The 16,307-nt window shown below is 54.4% G+C and overlaps 1 protein-coding gene across 2 annotated transcripts in view; it reads right to left on the bottom strand.

Annotated features, from left to right (window-relative positions):
- Positions 1-16,307, bottom strand: part of RNF19B (ring finger protein 19B) — a 28,324-nt gene that overhangs the window by 8,238 nt on the left and 3,779 nt on the right. For both annotated transcript variants that reach the window (XM_037378647.1, XM_037378648.1), the window contains exon 2: positions 3,369-4,058. In XM_037378647.1, coding sequence (XP_037234544.1) covers positions 3,369-4,058 — 690 coding nt within the window. The remainder of the gene's footprint in view (positions 1-3,368; positions 4,059-16,307) is intronic.

Raw genomic sequence — 16,307 nt, 5'->3', positions numbered from 1 at the left:
ATCATAACAGTGGGCTAGGAAAACTCAGTGTAAGCAACCCCGTGCTCCAAATTAACCCCTCACTGGAAAGGTAAGGTTTTTCTAAACACTCGAGCAAATCCTACCAGAAATAACAATCATTGCCTTTTATATGTTATTCCTAGAGAAATGACAAACGTCACAAACAAGCCCACAGCTGTAGGGAAACAAACTACACGGCTGTTTGTTAGGGAAAGAAATAACACACCTCCACATTCAAGGTCAGCTAGAAAGAGGCTCTTGAAGCAACGTGCCCAGGATTAGCCACAGCAGGATGCGGGCGGCCAACGCGTGCCCTCTCCACACCTGACCTCTGGCACATCGCTGCCTTCAACTGCCACTTCCAGGCTCAACCCCAGCAGCCAAAAAGGGAAACTGACTTGTCCCCACACAGCGATGACAGCAACCGTCTTCCCAAGATCCCAGGAATCGCACAACTCCGCTTCCAGCCCACTCCTTGGATGGCCACGAGTTGCCTCCGTCCCTCCTCCTGCTGCTCTGTGGGAGCCTGAGCCTCACCGGTTGCCTCCAGCCTCATTCACCGAGCTCAGCCCACACAGCTCCGTTTCTTTAAAGATTCTGTTATTCTCCCAAGCTCCTAGGAGAGATGTAGTGTGACAAACACTAGACAGCGATACCACCTGATTGTAGCACGGAAACAAATAAAAAAGCTGCAAACATAGAAAACGATTTGTATTGCGACTGATGGCGCATCAATTGACCAGCGCTTCCATGGCAACATGCACCGGTGTCATGTTGGTCCTCCTCCTCCCCAGCAGCACAGCCAGGCTCTTTCATTTACAAAGACTGCGGTAGGCGTGGAAGGCATAGGATGCTGTGTGCCACATGCCTGGGGTTTTGTCCATCATGGCCCAGCAGCCCCTGGATGTCATCACCTTGGCCGTAGGTGACACCCCGTGCCACGCATCGCTGTGCCCCCTGTCCTACTCTCCCGCTCTGGCTCCGTACACCGCCACTACTACAGTGGGAAAGCCCGTTGTAAATAATTCATACTGTGACTTTACATAAGCACAGCGACACAAGCTCGCTGGGAAGAATGAATAGGGTGATTAATTCCTCTCCCTGCCCGAGGGCTGATTCCAGCAGCCTTTGTTTGAGCACTACAGACACACCAGCAGCACTGCTCCACCAGAGATGCCCGGTCTCCAGCAGCCCCAGGGGTTGCTTCTTGCTTCTGCTGGGCAGCTCAGAGGATGCCCGAGCACATCGCCTGGCTCACGCTGCTAACCAGGCAGGAGGGTTTTGCTAGCACGAAGAGCTGTGCATTGCACCAGTCTGCCCAAACCCCCCTCAAGCAACAGTCAGAACAGACTCAGGCTGGGTTACTGTCAAAGAGTCAACAACCTCTGGGCTGTGCTGGGGCCTCCTCCTTCCAACCAGACAGCCTGGGCGATGTCTGTTGCATTTACACCTTATCCTGGGCACAGATAAATATCATAGCAGCCAAAAAGCTGAGACTCAGTAAGCAGGAACCGGATTTTCTCTAGCCGGTTAGCACTGACAACAGGGGCATTCCCTCTGGTATTGCTCTTCGAGCTGCATAACCTGCTCTATCTCCCTGATCTTATCCCCAGCACTACTGAAATATCAAGATCTAGCAGTTAATTTTGCTTTGAAAAGGTGCAAAGCTGTTGTTCGCAATTAACGTCGCCTTCTGAAGAAACAAGCCCTTATCCAGAGGTGAAATGGGTAACCTGAGCCAGGTTAACCGATTTGCATAGGAAGGCTATTACAATGCTCTGATTAAATCTTCACAACCCTCCCACCAGGCTTTCCATTCTGACTACTAGGTCAGACTTTCCTTTCATGTTCTTGCTACCCACAATCGCAATCCAAGCCGAGTTCTAGCTAAACTTCGTAGCACTTCTCTAAGTTTCCCGAACAAAGCCCTTTTCCAGGCAGCTTTGGCTCATGCTCAAACAGAAACCTAACAGAGTTCATTTGAAAGAAAAGAGAAGAGAAAATGAAAGCAACACACACATAACTATAAAGTCATCAGGCTTGGCTGACTTCTGGACAGACATTTCCTCACTTAGGCAATGGATGAGTCAACATCACTCCTCTGTGCCATGCATACACATCCTCACTGGGAAAAAGTGACCATTTTCGGGTCCTTCGTCCCTACCGTGGAAGCTGCAGGGTGTCCCTGTGCACTGTCCCCACGCTCGCAGCAATACCCGCAGCCGGGAAACTCCACGCTTCCCATTTGTGTGGGAAAAAAAAGCTTTAAATTAGGGAAATGATGGCTCAGCTAAAACCCCCTTCAAGTCCTATCACTCATACCCGATTTGCCTGTATTTCCACAGTCCCCAAGGTCAAATCCTGATGCTCTAGCAAGGCAGCAGAGACAGAGTGTCATTTTGGTGCCCATGTACTGTGCTGAAGAGACTGCTGACAAGCAAGCAAAGAACACCTGCAACGAGGGCTCTTCATGGCACTCGGCAGGACCAGAAGTGTCTATCAGCAGCAGCACCCCACTAGGGGTGAGCCACCCTTCCCTGCGCTGTCCTGGGATGGGCAGCACCCCAGCAGGACAGCGGGTCCCAGGACCATCCCAGCTGGGATGCCATACCCAGAACCTGCTGGGGAAAGGCAGTATCCCCCTGGGACAGTGGGTCCCACCTCACCCAGCTGTCCCAGGACCTGCTGGGGATGAGCAGCACTCCACCAGGGTGTGGGCTGCCCTTCCCCAAACAGTCCCAGGACGGATGGATGGGGCAGCACCTTATGGGGACAGCAGGTCCCCCCTCCCCAGGCTGTCTCAGTATGGAGGGGGCAGCACCCTATGGGGACAGAGAGCTCCCCCTCCCCCGGCTGTCCCAGGATGGGGGACAACACCCTATGGGGACAACACCCTATGGGGACAGAGAGCTCCCCCTCCCCAGGCTGTCCCAGAATGGGGGGCAGCACCCTATGGGGACAGCACCCTATGGGACAGAGGGTCCCCCCTCCCCCGGCTGTCCCAGGATGGGGGGCAGCACCCTATGGGGACAGCACCCTATGGGACAGAGGGTCCCCCCTCCCCCAGCTGTCCCAGGACGGGGGACAGCAGGTCCCCCCTCCCCAGACTGTCTCAGTATGGAGAGGGCAGCACCCTATGGGGACAGAGGGCTCCCCCTCCCCAGGCTGTCCCAGGATGGGGGGGGGGCAGCACCCTATGGGGTCAGAGAGCTCCCCCTCCCCAAGCTGTCCCAGGATAGTGGGGCAGCACCCTACGGGGACAGCAGCACTCCCCAGGCTGTCCCAGGACGGGGGGCAGCACCCTATGGGACAGAGGGTCCCCCCTCCCCCGGCTGTCCCAGGATGGGGGGCAGCACCCCCGGACTCACCCGCAGTCGGGGGCCGGGCACCAGCGGCAGTCGGGGTCTGCGGCCAGGCAGCGGCGCAGCATGAACTCCTCGTACTTGGCCACCAGGTGCGGGGAGTCGCGGAGCAGGCGGCGGATGTCGGCGGGGTTGAGGCGCTCGCTGCACTCGGGGCAGCAGATGTTGACGCGGGACTCGGTGATCTCGATGCGCAGGTACTGCCGCAGGCAGGCCCCGCACGACCGGTGCGGACACGACAGCAGCCGCGGGGCGTTCTCCGCCGGCTGCCGCACCAGGCACAGCGGGCACTCCAGCTCCTCTTCGCCGCCGCCCTCCGGGACCACCGGGGCTTCCTCGGGGGGCGGCGGCGGGGGCGGCGGCGGCGGTGGGGCCGGCGGGGCAGCGGGGGGCGGCGGCGGGGCGGCGGGGGGCGGCTCGGCCTTGGTGCGGCGGCGGCCGCCGGCGGCAGAGGCGGCGGCGGCGGAGAAGACGCTCTGGAAGGAGAGGCGGCGGCGGCGGCCGGGCTTCGGGCACTTGGCGGCGGCCGAGTGGATGGAGGAGGAGCGCGGCGACTCAGAGTCCCGCTCAGAGCCCATGGCGGCGGCCGGGCAGCGGTGTCCGCCGGCGGTGGGAGTCCGGGTGTGGCGGCGGCGCCAGGCGAGGGTCGTTCCGCAGGACGAGGGGCAGCTCCGGGCGCAGCGTCCCACCGCCCCGCTGCAACGACAGCGGCGCCGGAGCTGAGTGAGTGCGGCACCGCGCCCGCCCCGCCCACTGCGCAGCCGCCCCGCCCCGCCCCGCCCCGCCCCGCCCCGCCCCGGGCGCGGCCGTCCGCGCCGCCATTTTGGTTGCGGGCAGCGCCCATGGGGAGGCCCAAGGCCCGAGGCCCGCGGCGTAGCGGCGCCGGTTGCCCGCCCGCCCCAGCGGCTCCCCTCGGCATCCAGCCGCACGTCCTGGGTGCTGGCGGGGCCCCGTGGCCTGGAGCACCACTACCTGGCCTGGCGTGGGCCACGGCGGCCTGCAGGCCTCACCCAGCCCCAGGCATCCCCCGACCCAGGTGGGTGTGAGGGAGCCGGGGGATGAGTGTGGGGTGTTCCCTGGGGCGGTTCGCTTTGTAACGTGTCTCTTGTTGGAGAAGGGGAGTCTGTAACCGCAGGAGTCCCCTCTAAATCTAAATCCATTCATCCCACCAAGGGACCTTGTTCCTCTGTGATATTTGTGAAGCGTCGAGTGGAGATTTACCGACTGAGGAACTCTTCCTAACTGCAGGGTTTAGCCTCTCGTGCAGAGACACTGAAACAACAACCCACATCATGTAAAAGCCTCTGTTTCCTTCCAGGGTTCCCCCGTGCCCATGGGGGCTGCCAAGCTCGCCTCCTGTTCAAAGGCAGATCAGCTAATGGGAAGGACGCTGCCTCTTATTATGCAGGGGAGGCGAAGCAGAAAGATCTGCTGTGGCTCTGGAGTGCGTGTTAAATTGGCACAGAAGGGGCTGCTTTCCCTGTAGACTGTCAGCTCCTGACTGGACAGACTGTAGTTATTCATGTGACAAGTGTGGCTTCATCACTGCCTTCCAGCCATCATCATTCCTGAAACCATTCCTCTCAGCAAAGCCTATTTGCATAGTTATTACCAGGCTCCTTCCTGGCTGCAGAGGCCCTGTTCGGTGCCTCTGGGATGGAGAATGGGATTTAGCGAACCGAACCCAGGCTGCCAGTCAGAAGCACCTGCATTTCAGTGCTTGCGCTGCCTGACTTGCTGTAGGCAAAGACCCCGTGCCTGTCTATACAGCAGCGATAATGATGCCGCTTCCCTGTTTGATGGATGGATGAATGAAGGCACAGAGGGAGTGAATCACCTGCACAAAAGCATACAAATGAAGCTTCCGCCTCTCCTAATACCCTTCAGCTCTCTTGTTACCTTCCTTGTGCTTTTCTTCATTAATTCTGTGCCTGCCATATACCCTCACTTAGTGCTTATCTTGAGATACCTGCTGCACCCAAGTCCTTCCCTAGAGCTTATATTTCCCAGATATTTTCCAGCTATCCCTCATCTCAGCTGCGCTCTGGCATTCCTGCCACAATACAAATGGCTTTGGCCCAGCTGGCAGTTTTGGACCACACTTAGGATTGGCCTTGGAGTGTTAAATTCCTGCCTGGGATATCAAGAACCCTGTTATTAGCAAGCTAATTTAGCAAGGGAGCCAAACATTTCTCCTCCAAGAGAGGCAGGGGTGCTACAAGGGTGTCTGTGGAGCGTGTTGCCCCTGAGCAGTGTGAGCTGCTGAGCTCCGGTCCCTGGCAGGTAATGGGCAGGCATGAAGAAGCTTAGCATTTTTCTGACAGTTGTGATGTGGCGCTCCTGGAGTGACAGGATCCTCTCCCTATTTCAGTGGTGGGAAAAGAAGGCCAGAGAAAGGGAGGAGGGATGTTGCACTGGTGTAAAACAAGATTATATTGAAATTTGCCATTCCTGTCTGAGATGAGCCAGGTATGAGGCATCTCTAAATGGCTGTCGCTACCCATCTGTAGCAGAGACTGTCTTGGTTTGATGATTTCACTAGAAAAATCACACTCCTGACTGAAATAGAGAAACCTGAACAGGACTCGTGTGTGGGACGGATCTCCCAGACAGCGCTCTGACAGCTCAGCCCTACGTCCTTTGCAGCGCAAGAGCACAGACTGTAACTAATTGTGGGAAGGTTTCATCTCAAAAGCTAATGTGAGACAGGCCTGAATTACCAGTAGTGCAGACACAAACAGAGAGACAGAGAGCAAAACCATCTGGAGTCCCTGGGAAAGGCATCAGCTCGCGATGCGCTGATGGGGCAGAAATGACTCTTCATTCCTTCATATGAGGAATGCGACAAACAGGGCTGGGGGAGGCCAGGGTAAATCCAAGGGACTCGTGCTGCCATCAGAGTCATCTCCCCTGCTCCCGAGCTGCACAGACCTCTTGCCAGTCTTTGTATGTTTGAGGGAATTCGGTGCTTTTACAGAGCTCAGAGATACAGACTTCTAACTGTCCTGACCTTGCTGTGGTCCAGACATACCATCTACTTGAAAACAAGTTCTCTCCATGGCTGAGGTGTTTCTTCGTGGCAAGTTTCCGTAGCCCTTGCCAGGAGCAGAGGCTCCCGTTCAGCATGTTCCTGACTAGGGAGCAGTTTGAACCTGGTAGTTTGTTTTGATTCAAATTGAAAAAAGAGACCAACCCAGCCAGGAGCTGGGGCTGGGAAGGAGAGGGCACGGAAGCAGGCTGCCAGGGAGGGGAGGAAAGAAGCTGATTGGAAAGTCACCGGATTGGGAATGAGATCAGCTCAGCCCCTCCCTAGGGCTGCAGGGAAATGGTCACCAGTTTGACCGTTTGTTTAACTGAGGGATATTTGAAAAGATAAATAAAAATTAAAATAAAATAGAAGGGAGGGGTGGGGCGAGGTGGGCAGGATTCAAATGCTTCAGTGAACCGCTTCACAAATTCCAGCTCCAATAGGCAAATTTGCTCTTGCTTACACTGGCAGAAAGCTAGAAGACTGCTGACTTCCAACCCCGCTGCTTAAATCAGGGCAGGATTTGGCACAGGCGACTTTTAAAGCCACCTGAATACGCTGTATCTCCCAGGAAAGCTTCCAGCAGCAGTGCAGGGCGTGCTTTGTCCAGGCACCAGCTGGAGCCAACCTGCACTGCCCAGTGCCGTTCCCAGTCTGGATGGACCAGCTAGGGAGGCTGGGCTGGGCTGAACCCACTTTTGAGAGGCACAATACTGCTTTCCAAAGAAATAGCCCAGCCACCCACACCCCAAAACCCCCTGCAAAGCAGAGTGACAGCTCTGTCACTGGCATAAAGGAGGAAGATGCCTCTGGTGATGTAATGAAAATTCCCCTTCGTAATTCAGAGAGTGAAAGCAGAGGCTGGCTGCGGGGAAGGGATTGCGAAACTCGGCTCTCAGACTGGGAGGATTTGCATGGAGGGACTGGTGTGTACCATGGCTGGGAATATTGCTGCGGTGGGGTGCTGGCGGGCAGGCCCACTGGCTTTGGTTTGCAGCCGATAAATTAGAAACTCCAGCTCCTGCCACGTCCCCTTTGCTCACCACCCCCTTTCCTGGTTAGCCAGATGTCACAGGTATGGTAATAACTGCCTGTTGCTCTCACCCCTGGCCTGCAGGACACAGGGGGATGTTGAAACGGCTATTTTGGGACACGGAAAGATTCAGTCTGCCTGAAACCTCCAGGTCATTCTGACCCTGAGGTGTGAACCGCTCCCTGGAAGAGACTTTTCTCTAGAAGTGCGTGGGTCTTCTTGGGGTTTCTCCCTCTTTAACCAGGAAGGGATGGGTGCTTATTTGTGGGTGACAGGCTGTGTTGCGGAGCAGATTGAGTTTAGAGAAAATCCAGCTCATGTTACTTCTTTGTGAAATAGCCACAGACGTGATGAAATGGGGGAAGGAGGGGAACAGCTTTATACCGGGAATTCTTCCTTATTGCCAGACAGGGGCACTCTGGAATGACTCAGCTCTGGCCACGCTGGGCAGGTTGAGACCTTTGGCCCTGCTCAGGTGGGATAGCCAGGGCTGTCAAAGGGATCCAGAGGCGTCAGGATTCACCAGTGCCAAGATGCAGGTTACAGCTCTAAGGGTCTCTCTCCTGTGGACCCACCACAGGGCACAGCCAAGCGCATGCTGTGACACTTTGCAGACAAACCTGAGAGGCTGCTGTACTCGCAGATCTAGATGAAGACGAGAGGGACAGACAAATCCAAGTGGCACAAAGGTAGTTTTAAACCTCTCAGAGGTGCAGTGTGGGCTCTCATCCCAGCTCCCTGCCCTGAAGAGTCGTGCCAGGAGCATGTGGGCTTCCCTCAGTCCTCTTGGGGCCCCTTGGTGTGCAGAGCAGGGATGGCAGTCTTGGTCTGTTGGAGGGCTTTGACGAAGCGTAACTCTGAGAGCTTTGAGATCGGTAGCGAGGGATGCTTTGCATTCACGAGGTAGCAGCTGTGTATTCAAGAACTGAAGCTCATTGGGGTCATTTTCTGCCAGGGCCCTGGGGAAACACTGGTTTGTAATGACATGCACTCTGATCATTTCTCAGATGGAGATGTCATTAACGGCCATTTATGTCTCTCCAGGGAAGACACCAGTGGCTGGGGAGGGCTCTCCCCAGTGTGCAAATCTGCACACACTTTCTGGGTTGATCTAGTTAGTTCATGTTCTGTTTGCCTCTCGTGGTCCCCTGAGATGTGTTCAGGAAAGGAAGAGATGATTCTGCTTGACTCTTTTTCTCTGCTAGACTTAACAAGGATTGACATTCTTTTAAATGAAGAGGAAAAGGCAGGAGATGCGAACCCTAGGATCACAAATTCAAGGCTCTTCCAAGAGGATTTGTTCTGGTTTAGTCTGTGGTTACACCTCCTCTCCCCATCCCACTCTGCTCCCTCCTAACACCCACACGCACAGCACAGCAATCTTCCACTCCCTGCTGTGACTTTCCGGGGAAGATGCTGTCATGTGAAATACTGGGAGAGAGTTACCACATGGTAACTCTGAAAGCGTCGCACGTCCCTTGCAGAACAGGCCTGCAAACAGAGGAATGCTGTGCTTCCCCTCCTCAAAATCCTGAATACTCTCAGGGATGGAGGTGGGGGTAGCAGGGAATCGTCTTGTAAGCTTGGGAGCCGCCTACACACATGGCAAGTCTTGTCAGCAGCTGATAAAAGAGGTGGGAGGTGGGGAAATTTTGAGGGGGAAGAACTTGGAGGCTTGCATGCCCATGTAGCTCACCATTCTGTCTCCTCCAGGGCTCAGCCAGCCAGGATGGCCACGGGGTTAGCCCTGTCACTGAGATGTGCATCGAAAGGAGACCCCGAACAGGGACTCGGAGATAACCACTGTCTACTTCAGCAATGACGTAAAGGTAAGGAGCATTAAGCAATTACTTTTAATAGTAATCTGACATGCTTTTCCCTTCTACAAAAGAAGCATTTCCTTCTGTAATAAAAGCACAGGCTGTTCTGATTTCTTTGTACACCTGCTGTCCCGCACACTCATTGTATGGCTTTGGGGACAGAAATAACAATGATCCTTGCTCTTGATTCACTTTTACTGGTGACCTGCTATCCTTAATGACAGGGGATTTGTAACTGAGAAGGTTTAGCACAGTAGGGTGCTGCCATCAGGAAAGTGTTGGTCTGATCCCTACAGTACGAGAAAGCAGCCAGACTCCCTCCTCACCCGAGCTGTTAAACAGACAATTATGTGTTTGCTGTTGGCATAAACACAGGCAAATTAGTCACTGGAGAAAACCCCAGTGCCTGTGACAGCTGGTTGTGGCTAGAAGAAGGTGGGGGTGACAAACACCTCTGCCAGCTGCAGGCAGCTCCCTGTCCTGGCCACACTGTGCTGGGGTGGCCAGGCACTCAGTGGGGAGAGCCAGGTCCCACCAGCAAGAGGCATGGAGATGGCATGGCAGGGCAGGAACCTAGCACTGGCTCTGGAGGCTCTCCTGTCTCCCTGATGACAGCTGGTTTTTGGGATGCTCAGCATCTTGCAGGACGTGAGCAAACGTGGCCGCAACAGAGGCAGCAAGGATCAAGGTGAAATCTTCAGGAGGACCATTTGTGGAGGACCGAGGAAGGGTTTGTTCTGCCCTCAAGAGAGCAGATGCAGAGAAGCTAGAGCACTGGCACGGGGCTCGATTTCTGCAAGGAGAACAGAGTGAGGCACTGGCCTGGTTTCCAGGAAAGGGAACAGTGTGTCACAGAGGAGGCACTGAAAAGACCTGAGGCTTCTGCCTCAGCTTTCTGTCTTACTCCTGCAGACACGTGGCTGCTTGGGAGTTCAAAAGGCTGAACTGGAGGCTGTCCTGCAGCTGGCGCAGGACAGGAAGCTGTGGGCTTCTCCTGCAGAGCCGTTGCTGGCGCAGAGACCACAAACAGTGTCCCTGTCTCTGTTGAGGATCCCTGCATGGTTCAGCATCTTTCTCCCTACAGCACTGACCTTTGCGGTGGGAGTGTGGGAACCGGAGCTGGATGGGAAGGCTTGGTACAAGGCATTAGTTCTAGTGCCCAGGCCCCCAGAGAGGCACTGGCAGCCCTTCAGCAGCATCTCAAAACCTCACAGCATCTCTGACATCCTTTCCAGCTGGTGCCTCCTACAAACACAGGTAGGGCTGGGCACACCACATGTTTCCTCCACCCGACCCACCCATTTCCTATTTTCTGCAGACATGACAACTAGTGAGTTAATCCTGCAGGCCATAAACTAAGCTGTATTAGCAGACACCATCTGTCCTTTTTCATTTGCTGATGCACGACCTATTTTGCTGTGTAGTGGAGCAGGCGCTGCAGTTTCGGGGCTTGCCTGTTTCAGTGTCCCTGTTGCCAGGCTATAATCCACTGCTCGCAGTGACCTGCTAATGGGAGAAGGCTCCAGTGAATTGAGTACCAGAGGGACCTGCCTGTTGTGGGCAAGTGGTGGCTGAAGCCTGTCCCTATGGCTGCTTGGCCTCAAAGGAGGTTTGAGCCTTGATCCCACAAAGCACCAGTTAACAACTGGGAAGAGAAAAGTCTCAGCAGAACTTTCAAGGACAAGAGCGTCACTGGACACGGTGAAATAAGACCCCTTTAGAGCTGCCACCCAACCCTCACAGCCCTGCGCTGGAGCTGGGGACAGTATAAGCTAAATAAGAAAAGTCCTTTCAGGACTGTTTTCATCTTGGCAGGGGAAGAGACATATCCACACTCCCTCAGTCTCTCACAGAGAGATCTGAACATCTCGGGTCACTTCAGGACCAGTTGGGAGAATATTAGCATGGAGCTCAAACCCTACCATCTGCTCCTGAGGACACAGATGTGGTATTTCTTTCTCCTGAGTAACAACTCTGCACTTCTTTGTCTCAGAGGCAAAGTTTCCAAAACACATACCACCTCAGCACCTCCAGAAGTGCTGTAACACAGAGATTGCTCTCATACCAAAGTGGGGTTCATGGGAACAGGCCATGTGGTTGCTCTGGCCTGGGGTAATTCCTGTGCTTTACAGAAACTGAGCAATGGGAATCACAACAAGACGGGGAAAGACAGGAAGAGAATTCTTTCTTTATCCCTCTAGGGGGATCTAGTCATGTCTTGGAGCGGTCTGCTGACCCTTGTCTGGGTACAGAAGTACAGACATTATTAAAGGCCATAAAACCATCAGGATATTTCCAAACCAGTTATCATATTTCACTTAACCAACTTGCAAAGTAATTCCAAAGGTTAGCCCCTTGCTGCATGAAGCCACATTTCCTCCTGAATTTGCCAACTTTTTATTTAACTCAGAGCTGGTGGCAGAAATTTTCCCTGAGCTCTGAAATAAAAAACAAGGAAATTCTGTCATGTGCCGTTAGGAGGGAGGGAGGGAGCTGAGCACAGGGAGCTTGGTGCTAACACACTCATCTGTTATTTCAGAACCAGGGCGGCCGCTGCTCACCGACCTGTGCCTGGGGTCCCAAAAGCAGCTGCGGAGTTTTCAGCTTCCTGCCTCATCACACAACAAAAGTGGAAGAGATAGTGAAGGGAGTTACTCAGACTGACCTTGGCATTAGCCAGACAACTTCTTCCTGAGTTAGCTCAGTTGTGCCATTTGGGCTTTCCAAGGAACTCATCCTGCTGGGGTAGGATGTGGCCTGAATCCACCCACTTCTGTGCCATCAGTATCCTCTGAGTAGCCAACACTGGCTGCTGCAAGGACAGGGCAAGTAAGCTGGCGTGGAGTTGTTTCCCTTTCGTGCTAGTTTGGCTATTTTCTCTTAGAAATTGGCTTAAGCTCCGAACCCCAGGGTTTCCTACCCTACTGCAACTAAAATCAGTGGTAACTTCTGCACAGCCTCACTGCCTATAGAGATGCTTGACCCCTTTGCAAATCTTGCTAAGCTTTGGACACCCACAGCTTCCAGTACCAATAAACCCTGCTGTCTCCTTCCCGTCTTCACTAAGCTTTGCCCGGTGTTCCCTTGTCCATGCTGTTGGACACTCACTTGGCCTCTCCATCGGATGTGACAAGAAACGAGTTTCCTGCAAGATGCTGTGATGTCCCTACCACTCTCCTGCGAGGTGTGATCGCCACCCTGCACTGTGGGGAGAGGGGACCGTAGCTGGTGTCAGGGTCTCTGTGCTAGGAACAAGGCTTATTTGCAGACAGCTTGGGGTATAAATCCCCACAGCAGGACTGGTCCCAGCGTTTCTTATTTCTTTCTTTGTGCTTTAGGAAGAGAATTGACTCAAGAATTGTATTGATCTGAGGCAAGAAACAAACATCCGCCCCTTCACAGGCCACAACCACGGGCCTCTCCTGTGCATTGTGTGAGGAGTGGAGCAGGGAAGGCCAGTGCTTCGCCAAGACTAGAACGTACCCAGATCTAACTACTGTCAGGAGGTGGGAAGAGGAAGAAACAGCCCATGCAGCCAGCCCTGGAAAGGGCGGTTCCTGCTAAGAACTGGCTAGGGAACATTCCCATTTTCATAACTAGCAACAGCTGTCAAAAGGGGAAAGAGGAGTGATTCTGCACCCTGCCAGCAGCACCTCCCGTCTGCAGCCGGGATGGGAGAGCAGCAGAGTACTCCCAGCACAGCCCTCTGGCCCTGCAGCAAGGAAAACGTGTGTCATTTTCCAGAGGGCTGAGCCAGCACTAACCAGGTGGGAAACATATGAGTGTCTCACTTTGAAAATCAGCTTGGTCAGGGTTCCCTTGTCTCAGATGAGATATTTCCCCAGCCTGACCCTTGGTGGCCAAGCCCCTGCCCTCAGCCTTGTTCAGCCCAGGGCTGCTCCCCCAGCGCTCTGTTCTCTCTGCAGCAGAACAAGGTTGGCAAGGGGAGAGGGGAGCTGTAGTTCGGTGTGTCCTTCTTTCATGGGCCAGCATGGAAAGGTAAATGGAGTTTGTTCTGCTGGGGTTTGCCACTGACCCACCCCTTCCTTCCCTCGACCTAATGCCATGACCACAAGCCCATTCCCTCTACCTTCTCTTCAAGCAGAGCCCACCTTTACCACAGCCAGGAAATTCCGCTTCTCCCTCCCTCCTGTCCTGCATCCCTTCACCACCGTGAGAAACCCCCTGCCCTCTCTGGGGCTGATGCTGCCTGTGAGCTGCCTTAGCCAGTCATTAAGCAAACTACCCCCTGTGCTGTCTGAGGAGGCTGGACTGTGCACAGCAGAAAATTGAGTGGGAGGTTTCTGGGGCAATCAGCATCCACCGAGACCTCAAATGCTTCTCCGAACTCAGGCCCTGCTCCTCTTGCTCCATAGCATTCTTCTAACAGGGAGGCAGCAGCTATGACCGTCTCTGCCCTCTCTGATCCTGGCTGCCATCCCAGGTCCCCTGAGCACCAGAGAAAGTCCAGTGCCTGCCACTGAAACAGCAGTATGTGCCAAGTGCCTCCCAGCTGTCTCGAGAGTTACAGGATCCCTTCCCAGCGTAAGCCCTGCACTCTCTCAGGGGGCAACTGTTGGCAATAACAGCCCTATTTAAACAAAGCTGAGACAGCCTGACTTTACATGGCCCCCCTCTGCCTTTCCCTGCTCCCCTGCCACCAGGCATATTTGGGGAAAAGCCTCTCAAGGCAGCACTGACTCCTGCGCTTCCCACTGTACGTGCAGCTCAGCCACAGCAGCATGCTGCGGTTCACGTAGCTCTGGGTCCTGCTCCAGCTATTCCCACCCACTTTCTGTGGATCTCCTGCAGGATTCACAACCCAGCACCCAGGGGTACTGCCCATCCCCAGACACATAGGAACAGTGCTCTCAGCATGGGATGAGCACCAAAATTGCAGCTGGAGAACCTGGCAGTGGACGTGGAGCAGAGCCCTGTCCCTGGGCTGAGGACCAAGAATGCCTCTTTCCCATCCAACAAGCCAGGGCTTTGAGCCCTGCCAAACCCCAGTGTTTGTTCCTGTGTTTGGCGAGCAAGAGATGGCAACAAAAGCATGTGCAAGGCAGAAAGAGGAGTTCCAGTGAAGGAGGGAAGTGGGTTTCTCTTGGGTCTCTGTGACCTTTTCTGGTTTGGAAATAAGAGAGATGTGCAGAGATGCTAACAATACACAGCAAGGGTGTTTCAACTGCCCCAGCAGCAGAACAAACCCCGTGGCCTCCTTTGGTCAGAGGAAACTGGGGCCCAGAACCACAGCCCAGTCTTTGGCTGCTGAGACGGAACCAGTGGAAATCCAGCTCCAGGGAGTCGGTGCCTTTGCCTGTTTGCAAGGAAAATTTATTTGCAGCCATGGAGCCTTACTATGCGCACTGTCTCTTCCAGCCCTGCTTCTCTGGGATACAGGTCCTGCTGTGTGATGGGAACAGTTTTTCTTCTGCTGACAGCAGCTGAGCCAAGTTCTCCTGGAGCCCATGGACTGGGAGTTATATCAGCTATGCCCTTGGCCGTGAGGATCCCATTGACTCTGTCCTCACCGCCCTCCTCTGAGAAGCAAGCACAGAGAATGAGCTGTTTGGGCAGAGCCATGAGAGGGGCTAAGACCAAAGAGAGTGAAACAGCTCCAGCAGTTTCTCCATGTACTTCTAGCCCTTCTTGCTTAACCTCAGAGAGAAAAAGCAATGCTAGCAGTAGGAAAGAAAAGGGGCAGGGTTGCACAGGTAGTTCAGGAATGCACCGAAAGTCCCCCAGAGCTGAGTTAAGACCAGGTTTATAGCAAAGATAGAAATGTTGATTTGGCCAAAGGGTAGTATTTCCTTTGGGAACCAGACAACTATTGATTACACAAGTACCCTCAGCTATTAAACAAATAGCTACCTCAGCAGAAGGAAATTCCAGCCTGGGTTTAGTAAGAGGATAGAGGGGACTCCAGGGTGGCCCAGGCAGCGGTGGGAACACACCAACCCACTCTCCTTGACTCAGCTGCTGTGCTGCCTTCCCTGCCTGCGCTTAATGGTACCAGATAAGGAGTGAAAACAAACACAGGGTAGGCGCCTGTGAGTGCCTGTGTGCATCCCTGCCAAAGGAACAGGAAAACATTCACTGCAGTGGAGTCATGGCCAAGACAGACTGTGGAATAGGAAGGATTAAAATGTCTTACAGGACCTGGCTCAGCTTCCAGGGCCCTCTCTGGACACTGGCACAAGGGCAGCTCCTCCCGCTGCCCTGGGTTGCTGCAGAGGCTTGCAGGTCCGCAACCCTCTTTTCCCAGGAGGGCTTGTGTTGCAGGCTGCATACCGCCACCCAGAAGAGCACAAGTTCCCATTTATTATATTTCTGTATTATTGTATATCTAGCAGTGAAAGCCTATGGTAGGGACCAACTGCACAGTTCATACAGCATGGCTGTGGAACAAGATTGCATGAAGGCACTAGGAGCGTGTCAAGAGACTCAGCTGCTTCAGCTGATGTGCAGATGCCAGGCTGTGTAATATTCACATGATCATCCCTTTTGCAGTGTAGGCAAGTATAGAGCCAGCTGAGCAGTGGAGAAGGTCAAGGAGGTTTGACTTGGCCTTTCTGCTTAGGAGGTCCTGGTGCCATTCCCCCACTACATTTTGAATAACCTTGAAAAAAATCAAGTTGAAACGTGACTTAGAAGCAGTTCTGGAGGGAGCCAGCTCTGGATGGGTCCAGGCGCTCCCAAACGAGACCTTGCTGGCCATGCAGAACTGCAACCTCGGGGTCTGAAACTGCAGAAAGGCAGTGTTAACTCCTTCCTGCACCCTTCCTAAACTGCATCCTGAAGCCTGGTTCAGGCTGTGCCCAGCAAGGTCTCGTTTGGGAGCGCCTGGGCCCATCCAGAGCTGGCTCCCTCCCACCACAGCTGCCCTGTGCAGCACTGAGGGCTGGCACAGAGAGCTGCTAGCAGGTCCTCTCCTCCCCTGCCCGCCCACGTCAGAGGCATGAAATGCAGCTGGCCACGCAGCCACCTGGGTGACAACACCGCAGCTTGCTCCTAAAAGCCTCCAAGCGTGGGGCCTCTGACCCGTTGCTCCCACAGAAGTCCCA

This window comes from Falco rusticolus, chromosome 3 (assembly GCF_015220075.1).
Source record: "Falco rusticolus isolate bFalRus1 chromosome 3, bFalRus1.pri, whole genome shotgun sequence".
Lineage (NCBI taxonomy): Eukaryota > Metazoa > Chordata > Aves > Falconiformes > Falconidae > Falco > Falco rusticolus.
The sequence above is the reverse complement of the archived record's forward strand: the minus strand, read 5'-3'. Positions and strand labels throughout refer to the sequence as shown.